Here is a 24665-nt window from a genome sequence, read left to right on the forward strand (position 1 = left end):
AAGAGCCTAAAACAATTAAAGCCAGCAAATAGAAAGCCAGAAAATGTGAGTTACAAACCACAAAGCCAATGGTAATCAATGGGCTGAATATATTCCTAGGTAAACTTTCGGAAAGTCCCTAAGATGTGTTTAGCAAACTAATGGGTTGGTAGGCTGTGACCTAAAAAAGAATGACAAGACCCAAGATGGCGGTTTGGGGAGTATGTGTACTTAGACTTCACTCTAAAACCCCAAGGCTTTTTAGAAGATATGAAGAGTTGAATGTGGTTGTTTCCTTCAGTCAGTGCCAGTGCAGTGCTTCAGAAAACATAGTAATATGGTCTTTGGACTATAATGTTAAAATAGGGTTGTTTGGATTAACTTTATTAGTACCCTTGTTTCAATATCTAGACTGCTGAAAATTAACTACAGAGAGTGCTTCCATGTTATATGTACAACAAGTGTTTAGTTTGAAAATTCAAACAATGTTCTGCACTTCGCTCTTGACTGGTGGCTTTTCAGAAACACCCGAATCTGGTCCTCCATTCCCCTTTTCTACAGCACCTTATAATCTGCTTAGGTATTCACTCTATGGGAAGGTAAGCTGTTCAGGAATGGATATCTGTTTTAATCCTTCGGTGTCTCCACAGCAAATAAGAACACATACATTAAGTTATTAAGCAAATGAAAACTTAACCAATCAATTTAAAAATATTTATTTTGCAAGAGTGGGGCAAATTGGCCATTTGAAATTAAATGGTAGACACTGTCCTTAAAGCAAAAGCTGAGCAAAAAAAAAAAAACGTGAAACACTTATGATATCAGTAAAAAGCACAAGATTCTATACAATTCTCAACTTTTTAGGTAAAAGGAGTTATATACAGCTACTTTTTAAACATGGATGAGATTCAGCCATTTATTCCAGTTCAATTCTGATGGGAATACTCTACCAAGTTTTATTGTACAATCAATTGTGGGTTCGTAAAAAAGGAGTGTGTTCTGGTTTAGTTTCGGATTTTTAATTTCTTCTTCAATTATAGGCAAAGAGAAGAGAGATACCACCGCTGAAGACTTTTCAATGTAGCTTGTTTTGACACATCCAATAAATTCTAACCCCTGTAAAATATAATCAGTTAAAGGAGATGTAAAATGTGTTTTATTTTATTTTTTCACTATACAAAACACTTATAGAACAATGAATGTTTGCACTCATGGAAATTATACATCACATACAAATATTATGCTTTAACAATAGCCTCTTCCTATCCCACAGTGCCCTTACCTAGAGAATAAACGAACAAGTTACTTACCTTTGGTAACAAATTATCTGGCAGAGACTTATTCTTGTTCTAGTATTGCCCTATTTACAGGAGCTCCTGTGCTGGGTTTAGACCACGTCCCAAGCAGGACATCAGTGAGGGCTTCATTGAAGGGAGAAAAGAGTTCAGATGTGGAAGCCCCGGGCTGAAGCACCTCAATCAGTTGATTAGTCCTGACTGCCACGGAAGGTAGCTCGAGGCCCAGGACCTCAGCCGCTCTTCACACCACCGCTGAGTATGAGGCTCCCTCCCGAGTAGCTACAGTAGGGGAAGAAAGCATGCCAGAGTCAAGGGAGGTGTCTAGATCACTGACTTCACCCGATTTCTGAGCCCATTCTGCATAGGGATCTTCTAGCTGGTATTCTAGAGAGTACAGCGACCTCTCCATAGCCTCTCCGTACTTGTATCGATTCTCGTAAGGGTCAGCTTCCAACCTGGGGACTTAAATTTCCGTTGAATTCGGAATCCACATCGGGCCATCAGATGATGCGCATGGTCTCATAAAACTCACTGAGCTGGGCAGGGGTGGTTCTGGCTCACGGAAACTTGGGGAGGCGCGGAGTCGACCCAGAAGCAGGATCCAAGGATGGAGGCCTGGAAAAACAATGCTCCTCCCGCGTCGTATCATCCAAGCGATGGGACAAAGTCGAAGAACGCTTGTTCTTCTTCGGTTTCTTTTTGTGACTTGAATGTCCCGAGGACTTGGAGTGGGACAAGGATGAGTGTTGATGGGTCCATGAATGGTTTCGTGATTTTCCTCTCAAGCGAGAGCGGCGCAGAGCGGAGCGCTGGGCCACCATGAGCTTCAGGGACTGCTCCCTCAAAGCCTTTGGGTACATGACCCAACGTTCGGACCACAACTTCAGGTCATGGTCGCTCTCCAGGCACCACAAGCACACGAGGTGCTGATCCGTCACTGACATCATGCAGTGACAGGAGTCACACGGCTTGAATCTTGTCTTACGGGAACACATATCAACGCACCAAGGTCGAAAAGCCAGTCAAAAAGCGATTGAGGGTAGCTCTCCAGATCCGTGCGAAGTCTGGCATGGGAAGAAAAGAACTGATGTCAGCGTGCAAGGTTGGTGCCTATATACAATAGAAATGTCATCACAGCGACCACTACGCCAACGATGGATGCAGAGTAGACCGACGTCACCTTACAGCACCCAAGGGTACTGCTCAAAGCAAAAAATCTCCTGATCCAGTCTGACGCCTGGGGGAAATTCTAAGGAAAGGAATCTGCAATCTCTATCAGATAAAACATACAACTGTTTATGTTAAAAAAAATTGAATTAGCTTGATCCTATCTAAAAGGAGCATGTAAAGCATTTAATATGATACCATGAGTATGTGGGGTAATTTACCTTCGGTAAAGCTTCTGCTGAACTGTACTCCATCTGCCTGAAGACGAATGCCTTGTCCTTAGGAAATGATTGAAGACCTATTTGTTTCCACTTGATTAGCTCTATAATTTCACTCACAAAGGTGTTTGGATAATTGTTCTGTACAGCGAGACAATAACGTATAAGCACCTTACAATTTCTAGTAAATGTATAGCTTGTCTTTCCTATCAAGAGGCATTAGAGAAAAGGAGACTGCTCCAGTGCATAAATTAGGTCTCCAGTGTCTCTTTACATAGATATCTCGACCAACCACACACACCTTCTTTGATTTAATGCATTGTGGTAGTGTTTAATCTTTCTTTTCCCACTCAAGAGGTGGAAGGAGTGACAAATCTACAGCTGTGAGCTGCAGCAAGTTGACGTGCTCCTTTTGTATATGCCATACCTAGCTCTGCTGACTGACAACTCGATAAAGGTGGACTAATGAACTGACAAGGGATGAATCAATCATAAAGGCATTGGTCCCTTTTACAGCTTGGTTATCAGCAGTTAGTGACACTGGAATCTCATCTCCCATTTAACACATCATTTATAACTTCACCTTAGTACGTAGAAAATGAAGTCATCTGATTTGCCAGGTGGTGGAAAATCACAGCAAGAGAATGGATTTGCCACTGCTAAAGTCGAAGTAACCATAGAACTGAATGATCTGCGACCCCTCTGTCAAAGAATAGATGCACTCCTTCAATGTGCATTTATTGCCTGATAAACTGGAGGAACTGCTTAAGTGTAAAAATGATTTGATGAAATTCAGTGAGAAGACTAGGTCAACAGGACACAGGTGTCTTGCAGATGTTTCTCTATTGTACCCAAATTCTTCCCTTTCACTAGCCAATGATCTAGCTGTGTGAACATTTTGTTTGCCTTATCTCCTCAAGAAGGCAGGCTCACCAAAAAAGATCTGGTTGAAAAGTGTGGCACAGACGAAAGACAGAACTGAGAACCAACTATGCATTCCTTCTACTATGAAGCAGTGGAGCTTCGGGAGACGATCCCCTAATGGGAATATGAAATTAGGCACCCTCGGGATCCAGGCCCTCTAACCAGTCCTCAAGGTCCAAGGTCTACAATATCACAGACAAAATGAACGTCCTGAATGCTTCCAGTTTGAGAAATGTATCAAGAACTCAAACTCAAGCTTGGTTGCAAGTCCCCATCCTCTTAGGACAGCACAAATTATCTAACACAACATCCTTTTTAAAGGTGGCTGCTGAGCATGTGGCTAGCTCCTTTTAACATAAGATATTTCACTTATTGGGGAAAAATTCCAGTATGAGGGTTAGAGGAGAGGTCAGATGTAAGCCTTTAAGAATGGCAGGAAATATCCCTCTCTTTAGGAATGAAGAAGGTGCCAGTCATGAGCATGGTAAATAGGATAAATCATTGTCTTTCACAGTTTAAACTGTACAGACCAATTATGGATACCAATGGTTTAAACATTAAAAAAGTGTCAGTGTTCACAGCCAATTTCCTCTCAGCTTTTCTAAGTCACTGTTACCGCCGCCCCATCAAGGAGTTTGAGAAGAAAAAAAAAAATTGTTTGCAAGAGTAAAGTTCACTGTGGAAGCAGTCTGTACGGTCTTCTACCTCTGTTATAATAATATTGTGGCTGGTGAGACTGCAGCAGCAATCCCTAATGCCTAAAATAAGAGGTCACTTAATTCTTTTCAGGGGGATATTCTAGCAGCAGATTTCCCCCTTACAATATTCTCCAGGAATCAGACTGGATTCCAAAGTGTTCACAGCAAATGCTCTTGTGTGCCGCTAGATGGTGTTGCGTGACATTATCTTGGCCTTGTTCCACCTTAGAGGTGACATCAAAGCTGCATAAGTGCCGCCCCTGTGCACCAATGTCAATGGCCGAGATCTTGAAGTTGGAAAAGTAGTCTGCACCAGATTCAGTGCAGAACCCTAAGCAGGTTCTAGGGGCACAGACGACATGAAGGTTGGAACTACCAACAGTAACGCGACGGGAGGACGAATGTATCGTACCATAGGAGCCCAAAAACACATCAAAGGAAGCATGAAGAGTGCCAAAAAGATGCAGCATGGCCTTCTTAAAAGCTTTTACCTAATGCATGGTCTCCAAAGGACCAAGAAAGTACGGGTGCAGCGCAACCAGTTGAGGAATCTGATCCACAGCAAGGGATCGGGAGCAAGATGGACTGGCACCTTGACACTCGACTAACTTCTCTTTGGACAAAAAGTAGTGAGATGGGGTTGAGTCAGCTTTAACTTCTCATGCTTAGGTTTAGACTTTGACCTAGACAATCTCAATTTCAACAAGGACCTGTCACAAAAGCAGACTTGAGTGACAGATACAGTCTGTGCTTTCAATCTGGAGTGAAACTTACATGAGGTTTGGCGACATCTTCACTTGATGGCTGAAGATTGTCTTCAGGTGCATGACAGCACATTCTCTGCACAACTTGGGTGTCTTACCCACAGCCAAAATACCAGAGGCATACCTGGTGCAGGTCCATCACTGCAATTTGCATCCTACTGTCACAACATGGTTTGAACACTATAGTCTTCGATTGGAGCACTGTTCTTTTGCACACTGGAAAAGATTTTGGAAGGAATCTGTTAACTGATGAGAAGGAAGCAGAGCTCTGGATCTATGGCTGAAGGTGCGGAAAGAAAAGAACTGAAGTAGGTGCTCAAAAGTGATGCCGATATGCAGTTCTCTAGTTCAGATCCACAACAAAATGAGTCAGCCTACATTGATTCTCACAGCACCACTTACCATTCTGCAGGATAACTGTGTGAAAAATTCCATATCCAGTCTGGCACATGGGGAATATTTTATTGTATTGTAATCGTATTTATATATCGCTTACTACCCCTGATGAGACGTCGAAGCGATTTTCGATGAGTAGCACGCTACTCTGGAACCCAACAAGAATTAGTGATGGATTTGTATCGTTAAATAATGAGTACAGTTTTAGTATTATTATGAGTTAATTTGAGCCGCGGATATGAGAGTGTGTTAGTTAGATTGACTGGAGCAATGGAGGGGTGGAGGAGGAAAGAAATCCAGAAATGTTAATTGGGAGTATATCCTTCATTTACTCAACCCAAAGGCTTGGGATGAGTAAAGGGGGGGGCGGAGGGGGAAGAGTATGTGGAAGGGTTAGGGAGAGCATAGTAGCAGGGTGAGATAAATGCAGGAGAATTTAGTAGGGTTGTGTGGGAGGTCACAGTAGTAGAGTGAGGTTTGGTGAGTTAGACGTGGAAGCGGAGGGAAGAGCTTAGGCAGAGCTATTTAGGAGATGAAAGTGGTAGAAGGGATTTGGGATGAGTCTGAGTGAGAATGGAGGATAGTTTGATAGAGACATGACATAAGAGTGATGATTAGATAAGTGTGATAGTGTGATAAGATGAGAGCAGGAATTCATAGATATCTAGTATAACAACCCACCCAGGAGCCATGCAATGATCCACGAACATGCCAAGCACAGAAACAACATATACACACACACATATATATATATATATATACACACACACACACATACAATACATAACCATGGGTAAAAAATACTTAGTCAAACAGGTTTAAAGACTGTGTGTGTATTTTATTGTTATGACATAGTAGCAATACATATTTTCTAAAGAACCTATAAATAAATAGAAATATACATATAATCTGAAAAAATATTTATCAACATAGGCATATGCAGTTCATAGTTGTTTGAATAAGGTGGTTATGAAGGAAAGAGCCAACTCTTGAGTAGTTTTCTGAAGACAAGAAAGTTATCTGTGGCTCTTATAGTTGGGGGTAATGAATTCCATAGTTTGGCTGCTTGGACGGAGAAGGATGTACCACATATAGTCTTTTTCTTGTATGGTGGTGTTCTAAGGCTGGGTGCCAATCTTGAGCGGAGGGTTCTTTGTTGGATGTATTTGGTAATTTTCTTTCTGATAAAAAGCGGTCCTGTTCCATGTATAGCTTTGTGGGTGATACAAAGCAGCTTGAAAGTGCATCTTCTGGCAACGGGTAACCAGTGTAGTGCTCTCAAGGCAGGGGAGATGTGGGCTTGCGGCTTTATATGTAATAGTAGCCTGGCTGCAGAATTCTGGATACGTTGTAGTTTTCTCATAACAGATAGAGATGATCCATGGTAGAGGCTATTGGCATAATCCAGTTTGGATAGTACAAGCGAGATAGTAGCTTGCACCTTGTGTGGAAATCCGAGGTGGGGGAAGATGAGTCGTAAAGTCTTTAAGGTGATGAAGCTTGTGCGTGCTAATTTGTCTACTTGGGCATTCATAGTTAACTTGGAATCCATGGTGATTCCTAGGTTTTTAACTTCCTTGGATAATTGAGGAGGTGGTCCGAGATCGTCAGGCCAGACGACCAGAGGGTCATAATTTTTCCAGTCACCACATATGAGTATTTCTGTTTTGGAGGTATTTAGTTTGAGATGGCTCCAGGTCATCCACTGATCAACGGCTCTGAGGCAACTGAAGATTTGTGAGTTTTCAATGTTTTTGGGGCATTCTAATTTTAGTAGTATTTGTGTGTCATCTGCATAGTTGTAGCATGTGAGATGGAAATCATTGATCAGTTCTGGTAAAGATATCATGTAGATGTTGAAAAGCAAAGGTGAGATGATTGACCCTTGGGGGACCCCTGCTTTTGTGAGGTAGGGTTCGGATGAGAAGGGGGGCGAGTGGATGATATTCGATCTTTTTGGAAGATAGGAAGTAATCCAGTCGAGAGCAATCCCTTGTATGCCGGCTTTGTGGAGTCTTTGAGTTAGGGTGTCATGGTCAACCGTATCAAAGGCAGCTGAGAGGTCCAAGAGAAGTAGTGCAGCAACTCCATTTCGGTCAACTATGTTTTTAAGATCGTCCCAGATTGCCATGAGTGCCAATTCAGTGCTTCTTCCTGGGCGGAATCCCGTTTGGAAGTCTGAAAGTATAGAATTGTCTTCAATGAATTGTGACATCTGGGCGAATGCTGCTCTTTCTATCAATTGGCCCAGGAAAGGTCCATTTGTGATTGGTCTGTAGTTGTTGGGGTCTTGCGGGTCTAGGTTTGTTTTCTTTAATAAAGGTCGTATGTATGCCTTTTTCAGGTCTGCAGGAAAAGTCCCTGAAATTAAAGAGTTGTTGATGATTCTTCTTACAGGTGTGGCAGCAGAAGTAGATAGAAGGATGTTCTTGAAGATTTGTGGTGGGCAAGGGTCAGAAGGGCAACCAGAAGGTCTGCTTGCTTTGACCAAATCCATAAATTCATCCTGGGATATTTGTTTGAAGGACAGTAGAGGTTGGGATGGTTTATTCTTAAAGGGTATTTTAGGGAAGGGGTTGGTGCTGATGGTTTTCTTCTGTTTTAAATAGGAGTCCAATGTGTCTGCCTGGGTTGTGTAGTGAGTTGCCAATTTGTTTGTGAAATCTTGAGTAGTGGGATGACTTCCTTCCATGCATGTAGGTTTTCGAAATTCATTGAGAATTTTATAAAATTCCTTGGTTGTAGACTGAGCATTTTGAATTCTGTCTGAGTAGTATCTTTTTTTTTTTAGCTTTTTTGATTGATGATTTGTATATCCTGTTAAGTTTGTGTAGCTGCAGTTTGTCTTGACTGTTGTTTGTTTTGAGCCAGGTCCGCTGCAACTTTCTGATTTGTTGCTTTATCTTTTTAAGTTCTGTGTTTCTCCAAGGTGTTGATTTTCTTTTGTTGTGTTTAGTTTTTCTGAGTGGTATTAGGACATCAAAAGCTTCCTGTAACCACTCAAAGTTTTGGTACAGAATGAATTGTATCTAGATCTGTGTTTGCTGTTAGTTGTGTTTCTAAGTGATCCAAATTGAGTTTGCTCCATGGTCGATAGGTGTATGTATGTAAGTAGTTGTGGGGTGTGTTGATTTGTGGAGTTGTATGTCGGAAAGTTATCATATGGTGGTCTGACCAGGTAATTGGCGTGATGCTATGAATAGTAACTAGTTCAGGCTTAGCAAAAATGACATCTAGGATGTGACCAGCGATGTGTGTGGGATTGTGTACAATCTGATGTAGGTTCAATGCGAGTAGGCCAGTGGTGATAGCTTTTGGATGGGGCATATTGGGTTTGTCAAACCAAATGTTTAGATTCCCAAGAATGCATAGATTGGAGTATAGTGTAATAAGGTTTGAGACTGTGTCTAGAAAAGCATCTGGGAAAGTGGAGTTGTTAGGTGGAGGTCTGTAAAGGAGGAGAAAGTTACAGGAGGAAGTTGGAGTAGGGTGGCATCTGGTAAGGAGGGCTTCACAACCTTGTATGGAGATGTTGTCTGTTTTACTGAGGTTCATTGCCTGTTTGAATATAATAGCTAGTCCACCTCCTCTCTTGCCTATACGGTTTTGAGTGATGGTTTGATAGCCCGGAGGAACGACTTCGTGCAACACTGGTGCCATGTCATCTCCCAACCAGGATTCAGTAATGAATAGTAAGTCAGGTTGTGTGTCTGTGAGCAGGTCGTAGATGTGGTGCTTGTTTTTTGAGAGTGATCGAGCATTTATGAGCTGGCAGTTTAGAAAAGGTGTGTTAGTGGTAGTGTTGTTTTGTTTAGTAGAAGGGTAAGTAGTGTAATGTGAGCTTGAACCAGGAGTGTTGCTAGTTGTGATAACTGTTTGAGGCTCACAATAGTCTTGCTTTTCAACATAGTGTTCCTCTTCCAGCAGGTTAAGGAGGCATTTTGTTGGGTCTGTGTGTGTGGGTGGTGAACTTGGTGGCTGAGAGAGCCATGAGGAGTGTAGTGTTTTTTGTAGGGTAGTTTTATTATGTAACAGACAAGGGGATGCGGGGTTGCTATGAGTGGCATGTTTTTTATTTCGTTTGCGTGTGTTTAGTGTGGATGGAGTATGGGTTAGGGGTGGTGGAAGAGCATGTGGATCATGATGTAAGGCTCCAAATTGTGCAATGGAGGAGAGGCGAGTGAATGAAAGTTGCTGGGTTGGGGTGCTTGTGGTAGGTGTTTGTAAAGAATGGGGGGGGGTAGCGGTGGAGATAGGATGGAATTTGTATTTTTTGTGTAGTCCTGGGGGTGGGAGTGGGTATGACGATGAGTGTAATGTAAGTTTGTGTTGCTTTGATATGCTGATGTTTGTGGTTGGTATTGTTTTTGTGGAATAATGAGAGGGGATTATGGTGTAGTTGTTTTTGGTGAGGGATTTGTAGGTGAGTTAGTGCTGCTAAGTGGAATTTGAGTGTTAGATGGGGTGTTGATGTGTTTTGGAGATGAATGTATGAGGTGTGTAAGAGGTGATGGGTGTGTGTCAGGGGAGTTAATATTAGTTGCGATGCCCGGAAGAGGTAATATGTGTGGTGGAGTGAAATGTGGGGATTGTATGGTTGTGTGTAATTGGTTTAGAGAGGGGAAGAGTGTTTGTAGATGATGTGTTTGAAGGCAGGGTTTGGGCATTGTTATGACGACAGGTGGACTTTGTGGAGCAAACAGCGGATAGTGTTGTTGGTTAGTATGAGCAGAGTGTGTATCTGGGAGACTGAAACTGAGAGAAATGTATGCTGTAGTTTTGTATTGTGTGGGTGATGGCAGGTTGTGTTAGTGGGAGTGGACAGAGTAGTGTTTGCTGTGAGAATGAAGGTGTTTGACTGTAGTAGTTGTGGGGGGTATGTGTATATGTGTTGTATGTAGGGTATTGTTTTGGGTGATGGGGCAATGCAATCTGTCTGTGGTCAGTTTGTGATGTATGTGTTGGATGTCTTTGTAGAATATGTATTTGCATGTTGAGGGATGAGTAGGGGATGAAACCATTCATGGCCATATGTGAATTGGGCAGCATTTCTGGCCCTAGGCCCTAGTCCCTACCTGCCCTGAACAGGCCCAAACAGACAACTGCCCTTGTCCTCTCCGCCCTTTGCTGAGACGCCCTGAGTCCTAGCCTTTAATAGCCCTACTGGCCAATAAGAAGCTGGTCCTAACCCTAGCCAATCCAATTTCAAGCCCTGATTCAAACAACTAATGGGAGACCCAGCCCTAATCACCAATCATAGCCCTATTCCTGACCACCAATCACAGCCCCAGCCCTAAAACCAGCAACCAATCAGAATCCCAACCCTATCCACCAATCACAGCCCTAGAACCAACAGCCAATCAGAATCTCAGACCTATCCACCAATCACAGCCCTAGAAACAACAGCCAATCAGAATCTCAGACCTATCCACCAATTACAGCCCTAGAACCAACAGCCAATCAGAATCTCAGACCTAGAGCCAACAGCCAATCAGAATCCCAGCCCTGTCCACCAATCATAACTGCAGCCCTGGAGCCAGCAACCAATGAAAGACCGTCTCACAACAACCTATCACAACAGCATATGCAACAACCAATAGGAACTTATATAAGGAGCAAGTTAACTGAACTCCAGTCCCTGTGGTCAGGGGGAAAGGCAACTGCTGCTTTATTCAGAATCTCCTTGGAATCAGACAGGCTGAATCCACACTTCCAAGCTAGCAGAGTCTACTTTCCAGGTAAGGGGGAGATTGTTTAAGATACAAACACTGCAATAGTGCTGGGCGCACACTCTAAAATCGGGCTTTTTTAAAGGCAAAAATACAAGGGGGCAGACAGTTTTTAAGCACAATTTAAATCACACAAACAGATTAAAAACAGTCTCCTAAAAGACACACTCTGCAAGATGTATGTAACCTTTTTACTTAGGAGAGAAAAAAGGGGGGGGGGGGCACAAACTAGCAAGGCAATTCACACAAGTCACGGCAAAAACGATTTTCAAATAAACACCACTTTAAAAGAGGCCAGGCTGCCTGAAACACAGAGACTCCACAGTAAAACACACACAGGTAGCTGAAACAAACAATTTTGAACAAATAATACTATTTACCCAGACAAATCTCTGGGCTCCTTACCTAGGTCTTTTTGCAATCATGGAACACTGGGCTGTATCAGGACACAGAGGAGATGCAGAGGCTCCCAAAATGGTTGGTGAGGAATCTACAGTTAGAAGCATCCAGCAGAATGGGGTCTCTTAAAAACTAAACTCAGCAAATTATTGAGGGAAAAGCCAAGAAGAGGAAGACCGTCTCAATAATTTGGCGGTCACTGTACTCTGCCTAAATATTTTTAACGTTTTTTGTTTACCTTGTCCTTCTTACAAGGTGCTTAAAATAGCAAAAAGAATTGCCCAATAAAGTAGGAGAGTCCATTACAGGGTTTTAGTTACACTAGTAGTTACTTTGGTAACAGAGGACATGAGTCAGAACTTCTGCATACCTGCATCACTTCAAAATGAGATCTTGTATAAATCTTCAAGACTCAAATCTGAGAGAAGCACTCCATAAGCAGTTAAACAATTCTAATTGAGTCCTTCCAATAAAAAGTCTCCACAAAGATGGTTGTGAGCAAGAGGATACTCTATGTTCTTCATATATATAGTGAAATACAAATACAGTCTATGTGTTTTGTCCTGTCGACAGAGAGACTTCATCAGGGCTGTCCAAGTACATAAAACATAATACACATTTAAAATCATACATACTAAAACTTATCATAAAGCCCCTTAACATTAATAGTGGCCATATACAAATAGGACACAAGACAGTCACATATCATGTGCCCTTAAATTTCATACAAAGTTTACTTCAAATTAAACACAAGTTTTATATTGGCATCCTCGTCATGTATTTCACATTATATAAAGATAATAAAGAATATTATCTTTATCACACCAATTTTGTTACGACATTAACGGAAAGACTCAATTAGATTCATGTAACTACTTACAGAATACTTCTCCCATATTTCAGATTTTTACTTCTTAGTATTTTGCTTTGGGTTTCTTTTAGAGCGGTTACCCATGGAGTAGCGCTCAAGTGATTGGGAATGACTTGTAGTGTGGCAATACACCCATAACAGTTCTGATTTGTACTATATATGTGGTGGTACCAGCACCTTGTCTCCTTCAAATTGCTTTATTTAAACAATGACTTCCTTTGATGATGACCGGAAGAGGTGGAAAATGATTTGTGTTGTTCCTCCAAAGCATTCAAAATACATCAGACATCTAAGGGACCTTCTTATGAGAGTTTGAGGAATAAATATATTGGATTGGAGAAATAAAAAAAAGCAAGAACTGTCCAAATGGTGGGATGGCATAACGCTAAAAAAATGTTTGTAAGATAAAGTCCCTTGGGGACAGCATATTTTAATCTTCTGCCAATTTTAATGATCTAGATAGTGATCGATTGGAGGAATGGGAGGAAAACGTATATAATAGTTTATCTATTATGACAAACATTCTAATTAAACATGCCGATAAGAAAGCAACAAAACTCAGAGAGAAGATAAAGAATTTGGAAAAAGAAATAAAACTGAATTTAAAAGAGGCTACAGAAAAGAATTATGGTATTTTTAAAACTGAGATTCAGAAACACCAAGCAGTTGTCAAAGGAAGGACAATGCGAAAAATAACTAGAGGTGATCAAGATTATAGTAATGGCAGTGTGTTCACTACTGCGGAGAAATCTAAACAGGACTTTGCGACCTAGAAACATATACTAAGAAATAATTTAGCCACAAATTAGTGGAGGTAGCAGCTTGGATACGTCATCAATATATGAAGCTGTGCCAACTACATCTGGTACCAGTGGCTTTAATCCAACCCTTCAACTGTTTTAGAGGAACTGAAAAGATATTGGATGAGTGTCAAACAGAACCTCACCCACACAAAATCAGGAATGGGTGCAGGAAAAGAACAGAATGAACAGATTCCAACATAGGAGTAAGAATAAGGAACCAGTCGAAAAAGAGGTAATGCCTGGCACATCAATATAGAGGTTACTAGTTTACTGAATATGACTGATCTGGAAGTCAATTTGTCAGAATATACGCTGAGTTAGTAAGAAATTGATTAATTGAATAAAGGTTTACGTTTTCCTCTTCTACCAAATGTGTTTTGTTGGATATACATGCTGGTTTATATAAATTAGTTAGAACCCTGAAACAAACGTTTTTTTCCTATGGACAGACATAAAATCTATGATGTGAATAAAAACACCTATGTGTAATTGGAATATCTCTAATATTCAGGATGATCATTATCTTCCATCAATGGATCATGATTATGGTAGTAAATATGGATGAATTGTTGAGGGAATTGGATATTCTACCAGAACTCCAATGTGACAGTGGTCTGAAACCTTGATCCAAATGTATTTCACAGAACATTCACTTTCAAGGAATAGAATTATTTGCAAAACTTGTTATGTATGATCTTTATAAACTGGAAGATAAACAGCTCTCGTTAAGTCACTCTAGATCCAAGTCTGAAAATCTAATTAAGGATGAATTTAGAGCTCTCCAAAAATTAAGACAGAGGGTTCAAAAGTGATTTGTGAGGCTGACAAAGCTGTTAATGTCATAATTATGAATGGGATGTGTTATCACAATGAAGTTTTACAGCGTCTTAAAAACACAGTGTTATCAAAATTTACAACAAAACCCTAATGGCTAAAACCTCTTCTGCTATTAACATTTGTGTGAACCATTAGCATAAAAGTGGACTTCTTTCTGACTCAGAATACAGATATCTTAAGGTTCTTCCAGAAACTTGTGTATGTATATGAGTCCAACGAGACATACAACAGCACTGTTCACTTCTGGCCCACCAATATTTTTGTGAACAAGGTCATCTATTGAAAATCTGTCAGAATTTTTATATGTATTTTTGAAACCTTTCCTTACAAATTTACTATCTCATATTTGTGATACTACAGATTTTTTGTTGTTGTTATATTTATTTATTCAGTTTATTAACCATACAACAAGCCCAGGAGCAGGGCATATACAAACAAAGACAATCCCAGCAATGCCCAAGCATCAATTTTATAGCCAGCCAATAATAGATGTAATAAGGGACATAGTCCCATTATAATCACTGCAGCAGGGTCCGGTCAACATATCGCATACTGGCCATAGAGATTAACATTAGAAACATACCTCAAAAATGGGCTAAATGTTACCACACTCCCAGGGGGGAAAAAGAACAGGTAAGGAACCAACAAAAGAAGTGAAGTGCGAAAGGGAGGAACACGGGCAGCACCGTCATCTATCCCAACAAACCAACATGGCACAGACAGGCGGTAACACAGAACGGGTCTTCCATGTGCATGGCCAACCAAGAAAGCACACAACATTTCATTTATAAGACTCCAGATAGGAGCGCAAGTTCTCCCAAATGTCCTTTGGGCGGGAGCCCTCAGGGGCCAGTTTCCAAACAAACGTTAACTGCTCCTGACAAAACGCCGCATCTCGCAGCCAGTCGACCCCGCGAGGAGACCGGCCCCTCCCCCAACACATCGCCACTCTTTGCTTAGCCAACAGCAGTAATAGTCCTTCGCAAATCCGTCGGCACCCCGTCCACTAGTCCAAGCAGCGCCAGCACAGGGGAAAGAGGCAGGTGATAATACAGATGTTTTAAGTGTATCTGAGGTTGTCATCTGGGACTCAGGACATAAGGGGTCTATGACAGACAAGGAGAGTCTCTACACCTGCATTAAGAGGGAGTTTGGTACGATCGCTTTGGCTCACTTTCTATCGACACACCGTGCTAACTTCTTTAAACACACTAATGCTTTTGGAGATAGCAGAAATGATTCTAACCAGTAGTTTATTTATGCTGTCCATTGGTTACATAAGAAGCAAGAGACTCCTATGGGTTCCAGATTTGCTCCCCCCTATGCCAACCTATTTAAGTGTTGGTTTGAGGGGGCATGCCTGGCCTAACAAAGACTCAGAGTCGACCCAATATATCCATTTATAGGGCAGATATAATGAAAATATTATTATTTGGACTGGTACGCATTCACAAATAGTGGCATACAGTGATTATTTGAACAATAACAGCTGTAATGTGACACTGATTGACATTTCACAAGACAAAGTACAAGTTACTTACCTTCGGTAACAATATATCTGGTAGAGACATATTCTAGTTGCAGATTCCCCAGGCGTCAGTCTGGATCCGGAGATTTTTCTTCGAGCAGTACCTCTGCTGTCGGTCGATTCCACGGGTGTCGTTGGCATCGTGATCGCCTAGGATGATGTCGCAGTTGTAAATAGGCACCACTCCAGCGCGCTGATGTCAGTTCTTGCCCTTCCGTGCCAGCCTACGCGCAGATCCGGAGAAGAGCTACCTAAGTCACTTTATGACTACGACGACATTTTTGTTGAATTCTGTTTAATGAGGTCATGGATGCGTCGAGGAATGTCCTGCAAGACCGGTTATAAGCCCTGCGACTTCTGTCACCAAATGATGTTGGTGACGAATCCGCACCTCATGTCTCTTTGGTGACTGGAGCGCGATCACGACCCGAAGTCGTGCTCTGAGTGTCTGGCCATGAGCCTGAAAGCTTTGAGGGAGTGGTCCCTAAAGCTAATGGTGGCCCGACACTAGACTACGTGGCGCTCACAGTCTCGTTTGAGAGGAAGGTCTTGAAGCCGGCCGCAGAGTCACCACCACTCTTCGTCCTCGAAGTCACTAAATAGCCAGAAAAGGAGGTTTGGCTACCAAGGAAGGAGGATTGGCTACCAAGAGAGGTAAGAGCCTATCAGAAGGAGCCTCTGACGTCACCTGCTGGCACTGGCAACTCAGTGCAGTCCAGTGTGCCCCCAACACCTATGTTTCCAAGATAGCAGAGGTCTGGGACACACTGGAGGAGCTCTGGGCACCTCCCCTGGGAGGTACTGGTCAGGGGAGTGGTCACTCCCCTTTCCTTTGTCCAGTTTAGCACCAGAGCAGGGCTGGGGGAATCCCTGAACCGGTGTAGACTGGCTTATGCAGAGATGGGCACCATATGTGCCCATTAAAGCATTTCCAGAGGCTGGGGGTGGCTACTCCTCCCCAGCCTTCACACCTATTTCCAAAGGGAGAGGGTGTAACACCCTCTCTCAGAGGAAATCCTTTGTTCTGCCTTCCTGGGCCAGGTCTGCCTGGACCCCAGGAGGGTAGAAACCTGTCTGAGGGGTTGGCAGCAGCAGCACCTGCAGTGGAAACCCCGGAAAGGCAGTTTGGCAGTACCTGGGTTCTGTGCTAGAGACCCAGGGGATCGTGGAATTGTCCCCCCAATACCAGAATGGTATTGGAGTGACAATTCCATGATCTTAGACATGTTACATGGCCATGTTCAGAGTTACCATTGTGACGCTATACATAGGTAGTGACCTATGTATAGTGCACGCATGTAATGGTGTCCCCGCACTCACAAAGTCCGGGGAATTTGCCCTGAACGATGTGGGGGCACCTTGGCTAGTGCCAGGATGCCCACACACTAAGTAATTTGCACCCAACCTTCACCAGGTGAAGGTTAGACATATAAGTGACTTATAAGTTACTTATGTGCAGTGGTAAATGGCTGTGAAATAACGTGGACGTAATTTTTACGCAGGCTGCAGTGGCAGGCCTGTGTAAGAATGGTCAGAGCTCCCTATGGGTGACAAAATAAATGCTGCAGCCCATAGGGATCTCCTGGAACCCCAATACCCTGGGTACCTCAGCGCCATATACTAGGGAATTATATGGGTGTACCAGTATGCCAATGTGAATTGGTAAATTTAGTCACTAGTGTGTTAGTGACAAATTTGGGAAGGAGAGATACCATTACCACTGAGGTTCTGGTTAGCAGAGCCTCAGTGAGACAGTTAGGCATCACACAGGGAACACATACAGGGCACATACTATGAGCACTGGGGCCCTGCCTGGCAGGGTCCCAGTGACACAAGGACCAAAACAACATATATACAGTGAAATATGTGGGTAACATGCCAGGCAAGATGGTACTTTCCTACAGTGAGGGCGGCTCCAATAGACATGACCCCTAGAATGAAGTAAGATCACAGACTATGCAAAATATAAATGCTTTTTTTTAGAATATCGAAGAGAGAGGAACAGCCTCCGAAGAAGACAACAGAACAGAGGGAGAGGGAGACCCTATTTTCAGCTGGATCAGTCCCATCAGTATCTGCAGACGCGGAAATATCAGTATTGGAAGTCTTAGATGTGTCTAAATTTTTACCAATCTTCAACTTGTCTCAAATCAATTTATCACGGTGTAAGGAAATGCCTCCTTGGCATGGTTACCCACTTACCTTTTGCCTTTGCTGATGCGAAGTTATGAATTTAAAGTGTGCTGGGATCCTGGTAACCAGACCCCAGCACCAGTGTTTTTCCCCTAAACTGTACCTTTGTCTCCACAATTGGCACAACCCTGGCACTCAGGTAAGTCCCTTGTAACTGGTACCTCTGGTACCAAGGGCCCTGATGCCAGGGAAGGTCTCTAAGGGCTGCAGCATGTCTTATGCCACCCTGGGGACCTCTCACTCAGCACATGCATACTGCTTTACAGCTTGTGTGTGCTGGTGAGGAGAAAATGACTAAGTCGACATGCCAACCTCACACTGCCTGTGGCATACGTAAATCACCCCCCTAGCATACCTTACAGCCCTAAGGCAGGGTGCGCTATACCACACGTGAGGGCATATGTGCATGAGCACTATGCCCCTACAGTGTCTAAGTAAAACCTTAGACATTGTAAGTGCAGGGTAGCCATAAGAGTATATGGTCTGGGAGTTTGTCAAACACGAACTCCACAGTTCCATAATGGCTACACTGAAAACTGGAAAGTTTGGTATCAACTTCTCAACACAATAAATGTACACTGATGCCAGTGTGCAATTTATTGTAACATATACCCAGAGGGCATCTTAGAGATGCCCCCTGAATACCTACCCTACTTCTAGTGTAGGCTGACCAGTTTCTCCCAGCCTGCCACACACCAGACATGTTGCTGGCCACATGGGGAGAATGCCTTTGTCACTCTGTGGCCAGGAAAAAAGCCTGTACTGGGTGGAGGTGCTTCTCACCTCCCCCTGCAGGACCTGTAACACCTGCCGGTGAGCCTCAAAGGATCACCCCTTTTGTTACAGCGCCCCAGGGCATTCCAGCTAGTGGAGATGTCCGCCCCTTTGGCCACTGCCCCCACTTTTGGCGGCAAAGCTGGAGGAGATAATGAGAAAAACAAGGAGGAGTCACCCACCAGTCAAGACAGGCCCTAAGGTGTCCTGACCTGAGGAGACCCCTGCCTTTAGAAATCCTCCATCTTGAGTTTGGAGGATTCCCCCAATAGGATTAGGGATGTGCCCCCCTCCCCACAGGGAGGAGGCACAAAGAGGGTGTAGCCACCCTCAAGGACAGTAGCCATTGGCTACTGCCCTCCCAGCCCAAAACACACCCCTATATTCAGTATTTAGGGGCTCCCCAGATCCCAGGAAATCAGATTCCTGCAAACTGAAGAAACAAGGACTGCTGACCTACAAGCCTGCAGAGGAGGAGGAAGAGAACAACTGCTTTGGCCCCAGCCCTACCGGCCTGTCTCCAACTTAAAAAACCTGCTCCAGCGATGCATCCGACAGGGACCAGCGACCTCTGAAGCCTCAAAGGACTGCCCTGGACTAAAGGACCAAGAAACTCCTGTGAACAGCGGACCTGCTCAAAACCAGATACTTCTTTGCAACAAAGAAGCAACTTTCAAAGACTGTATGTTTCCAGCCGGAAGTGTGACACTTCACACTCTTCACCCGACGCCCCTGGCTCGAGATCCAGAGAACAAACCCCTCAGGGAGGACTCCCCGGTGATTGCGAGCCCGTGAGTAACAAGAGACGACCCCCCTGAGCCCCCATAGCAACGCCTGCAGAGAGAATCCAGAGGCTCCCCCTGACTGCGACTGCCTCTAACAAGGGGCCCGACGCCTGAAACCAACACTGCACCCCCAGCCCTCAGGACCTGAAGGAACCGAACTTCAACGCAGGAGTGACCCCCAGGCAACACTCTACCTTACCCAGGTGGTGGCTGTCCGTAGAAGCCCCCCTGTACCTGCCTGCAACACTAGAGTGACCCCCAGGTCCCTCCATTGTTTTCTACCTGAAACCCGATGCCAGCTTTGCACACTGTACCCGGCCGCCCCTGTGCCGCTGAGGGTGTTTTGTGTGCCTACTTGTGCCCCACCAGTGCTCTACAAAACCCCCATGGTCTGCCCCCGAGGACGCAGGTACTTACCTGCTGGCAGACTGGAACCAGAGCACCCCTGTTCTCCATAGGCACCTATGTGTTTTGGGCACCTCTTTGACCTCTGCACCTGACTGGCCCTGAGCTGCTGGTGTGGTAACTTTGGGGTTGCCTTGAACCCCCAACGGTGGGCTGCCTATGCCCCACAACTGAGACTTGTAAGTGTTTTACTTACCTCCTAATCTAACCTTTACTTACCTCCCCCAGGAACTGTTGATTTTTGCAGTGTCCACTTTGAAAACAGCTTATTGCCATTTTTACAAAGACTGTATATGATATTGCTTTTATTCAAAGTTCCTAAAGTATCTAAGTGAAGTACCTTACATTGAAAGTGTTTACTGTAAATCTTGAACCTGTGGTTCTTAAAATAAACTAAGAAAATATATTTCTCAATATAAAAACCTATTGGCCTGAAGTAAGTCTGAGTGTGTGTTCCTCATTTATTGCCTGTGTGTGTACAACAAATGCTTAACACTACCCTCTGATAAGCCTACTGCTCGACCACACTACCACAAAACAGAGCATTAGAATGATCTAATTTTGTCACTATCTTACCTTTAATGGGAACCCTTGTACTCTGTGCACACTCTTTCTTACTTTAAAATAGTATATACAGAGCCAACTTCCTACAACAGGCAGCTATGGATCTCTTGAAGAAAGGCTTATCGTTTGTTCCCAGTCAGAAAGGTAGCAAATCTGAACTTGTTAAAGATCTTCACCTCTTTTTCCGCAAGATCAGGTTAAATAGATTTGCCTTTAATAGAGAAGCTCAACCTGAGAATAGTATTACAGGCCTCAGACCGAAATCAACTTTTATTCCTGCTCTGAACACAGTTGGTCCAGAAGTAGCCATCTTTGAGAAAATGGTTATGAGTAAAATAAACAAAATGTAAGATTTGTTCCCCCTCCTCCGTCCAGTCTCACAACTATGCAGAAAACCACGTTGAAAGAATTACTACAGAATAAGGTAATCACTATCAAACTCTGTGACAAAGGAGGGGGTATTGTTGTTATGGACTCTGAAAGGTCCAAACACAAGATGAGAACCATGTTGGCCTGTGAGGATCACTATTGTAAAATTCAAGGAAATCCCACTATGAAAATGAACTCTGGAATTAAAGCCCTCTGTGAAGAAGGCATACAAAGTGGCTATATTTCGAGAAGTGAGTTTAGCTTCCTTATAGGTGGGAATTCCAGATTTCCGACTATATATGGATTACCCAACTGTGAGAAGGTAGCCTCTTTCTAGCCTTGTTACCCCCACTTTTGGCCTGTTTGTGAGTGTATGTCAGGGTGTTTGTCACTGTTTTCACTGTCTCACTGGGATCCTGATAGCCAGGCCTCAGTGCTCATAGTGAAAACACTATGTTTTCAGTATGTTTGTTATGTGTCACTGGGATCCTGCTGGTCAGGACCCCAGTGCTCATAGGGTTGTGGCCTATATGTATGTGTCACGGGGACCCTGTCACACAGGGCCCCAGTGCTCATAGGTGTGCATGTATATAATTTCCCTGTGTGGTGGCTAACTGTCTCACTGAGGCTCTGCTAACCAGAACCTCAGTGGTTATGCTCTCTCATTACTTTCAAATTGTCACTAACAGGCTAGTGACCAATTTTACCAATTTACATTGGCTTACTGGAACACCCTTATAATTCCCTAGTATATGGTACTGAGGTACCCAGGGTATTGGGGTTCCAGGAGATCCCTAGGGGCTGCAGCATTTCTTTTGCCACCCATAGGGAGCTCTGACTATTCTTACACAGGCCTGCCACTGCAGCCTGAGTGAAATAACGTCCACGTTATTTCACAGCCATTTTACACTGCACTTAAGTAACTTATAAGTCACCTATATGTCTAACCTTTACCTGGTAAAGGTTAGGTGCAAAGTTACTTAGTGTGAGGGCACCCGGGCACTAGCCAAGGTGCCCCCACATTGTTCAGAGCCAATTCCCTGAACTTTGTGAGTGCGGGGACACCATTACACGCGTGCACTACATATAGGTCACTACCTATATGTAGCTTCACAATGGTAACTCCGAATATGGCCATGTAACATGTCTATGATCATGGAATTGCCCCCTCTATGCCATCCTGGCATAGTTGGCACAATCCCATGATCCCAGTGGTCTGTAGCACAGACCCTGGTACTGCCAAACTGCCCTTCCTGGGGTTTCACTGCAGCTGCTGCTGCTGCCAACCCCTCAGACAGGCATCTGCCCTCCTGGGGTCCAGCCAGGCCTGGCCCAGGATGGCAGAACAAAGAACTTCCTCTGAGAGAGGGTGTGACACCCTCTCCCTTTGGAAAATGGTGTGAAGGCAGGGGAGGAGTAGCCTCCCCCAGCCTCTGGAAATGCTTTCTTGGGCACAGATGTGCCCAATTCTGCATAAGCCAGTCTACACCGGTTCAGGGACCCCTTAGCCCCTGCTCTGGCGCGAAACTGGACAAAGGAAAGGGGAGTGACCACTCCCCTGACCTGCACCTCCCCTGGGAGGTGTCCAGAGCTCCTCCAGTGTGCTCCAGACCTCTGCCATCTTGGAAACAGAGGTGCTGCTGGCACACTGGACTGCTCTGAGTGGCCAGTGCCACCAGGTGACGTCAGAGACTCCTTGTGATAGGCTCCTTCAGGTGTTGCTAGCCTATCCTCTCTCCTAGGTAGCCAAACCCTCTTTTCTGGCTATTTAGGGTCTCTGTCTCTGGGGAAACTTCAGATAACGAATGCAAGAGCTCATCCGAGTTCCTCTGCATCTCCCTCTTCACCTTCTGATAAGGAATCGACTGCTGACCGCGCTGGAAGCCTGCAAACCTGCAACATAGTAGCAAAGACGACTACTGCAACTCTGTAACGCTGATCCTGCCGCCTTCTCGACTGTTTTCCTGCTTGTGCATGCTGTGGGGGTAGCCTGCCTCCTCTCTGCACCAGAAGCTCCGAAGAAATCTCCCGTGGGTCGACGGAATCTTCCCCCTGCAACCGCAGGCACCAAAAAGCTGCATTACCGGTCCCTTGGGTCTCCTCTCAGCACGACGAGCGAGGTCCCTCGAATCCAGCGACTCTGTCCAAGTGACCCCCACAGTCCAGTGACTCTTCAGCCCAAGTTTGGTGGAGGTAAGTCCTTGCCTCACCTCGCTGGGCTGCATTGCTGGGAACCGCGACTTTGCAGCTACTCCGGCCCCTGTGCACTTCCGGCGGAAATCCTTTGTGCACAGCCAAGCCTGGGTCCACGGCACTCTAACCTGCATTGCACGACTTTCTAAGTTGGTCTCCGGCGACGTGGGACTCCTTTGTGCAACTTCGGCGAGCACCGTTTCACGCATCCTCGTAGTGCCTGTTTCTGGCACTTCTCCGGGTGCTACCTGCTTCAGTGAGGGCTCTTTGTCTTGCTCGAAGTCCCCTCTCTCTTCAGGTCCAATTTGCGACCTCCTGGTCCCTCCTGGGCCCCAGCAGCGTCCAAAAACGCCAAACGCACGATTTGCGACTAGCAAGGCTTGTTGGCGTCCTTCCGGCGGGAAAACACTTCTGCACGACTCTCCAAGGCGAGAGGGATCCGTCCACCAAAGGGGAAGTCTCTAGCCCTTTTCGTTCCTGCAGAAACCTCAGCTTCTTCTGTCCAGTAGAAGCTTCTTTGCACCCGCAGCTGGCATTTCCTGGGCATCTGCCCATCTCCGACTTGCTTGTGACTTTTGGACTTGGTCCCCTTGTTCCACAGGTACCCGAGATTGGAAATCCACAGTTGTTGCATTGCTGGTTTGTGTCTTTCCTGCATTATTCCTCTAACACGACTACTTTGTCCTTAGGGGAACTTTAGTGCACTTTGCACTCACTTTTCAGGGTCTTGGGGAGGGTTATTTTTCTAACTCTCACTATTTTCTAATAGTCCCAGCGACCCTCTACAAGGTCACATAGGTTTGGGGTCCATTCGTGGTTCGCATTCCACTTCTGGAGTATATGGTTTGTGTTGCCCCTATCCCTATGTTTCCCCATTGCATCCTATTGTAACTATACATTGTTTCCACTGTTTTCGAAGACTATACTGCATATTTTTGCTATTGTGTATATATATCTTGTGTATATTTCCTATCCTCTCACTGAGGGTACACTCTAAGATACTTTGGCATATTGTCATAAAAATAAAGTACCTTTATTTTTAGTATAACTGTGTATTGTGTTTTCTTATGATATTGTGCATATGACACTAGGTGGTACTGTAGTAGCTTCACACGTCTCCTAGTTCAGCCTAAGCTGCTCTGCTAAGCTACCATTATCTATCAGCCAAAGCTGCTAGACACCCTATACACTAATAAGGGATAACTGGGCCTGGTGCAAGGTGCAAGTACCCCTTGGTACTCACTACAAGCCAGTCCAGCCTCCTACATAACTCGCATAAAAAGATGCACAATTCCTTCAATAAGGCCTACTGTGTCCACTATAGGCTCAGCTAATGAACCTTTTTCTAAATATATTGATAACTTTCTTAAACCTTTAGTTCAGGAGTTTCCATCATATATTAAAGATACGTCACACATGTTTTCTGTAGGGGAAGGATTAGCTTTTGATCCCAATAAACATCTATTAGTCACCCTTGATACTGAGGCCTTGTATACCAACATTCCTCAAGAGGGTGCCGACAAAGCGGTAGAGAGAGTACTCTGAGAAACAACTTCCCAGTTGCCGGTTAATTTTAGCCTTAGTTGTTTAAAGATTGTACTATGGGAAAATTACTTTGAATTTGCTGGGAATATATTTAAACAAACCAAAGAGGTCAGCATGTGTAGGAAAGTACCATCTTACCTGGCATGTTACCCCCATATTTCACTGTATATATGTTGTTTTAGTTGTATGTGTCACTGGGACCCTGCCAGCCAGGGCCCCAGTGCTC

General features: G+C 44.2%; 1 protein-coding gene across 1 annotated transcript in view; it reads right to left on the reverse strand.

The window, feature by feature from the left end:
• Positions 1-679: 679 nt before the first annotated feature.
• Positions 680-24665, reverse strand: part of GTF3C1 (general transcription factor IIIC subunit 1) — a 1928973-nt gene continuing 1904987 nt past the window's right edge. The window contains exon 37 of the mRNA XM_069210709.1: positions 680-1095. Coding sequence (XP_069066810.1) covers positions 871-1095 — 225 coding nt within the window. The 3' untranslated portion in view covers positions 680-870. The remainder of the gene's footprint in view (positions 1096-24665) is intronic.

This window comes from Pleurodeles waltl, chromosome 10 (genome assembly GCF_031143425.1).
Source record: "Pleurodeles waltl isolate 20211129_DDA chromosome 10, aPleWal1.hap1.20221129, whole genome shotgun sequence".
NCBI classification, from domain to species: domain Eukaryota; kingdom Metazoa; phylum Chordata; class Amphibia; order Caudata; family Salamandridae; genus Pleurodeles; species Pleurodeles waltl.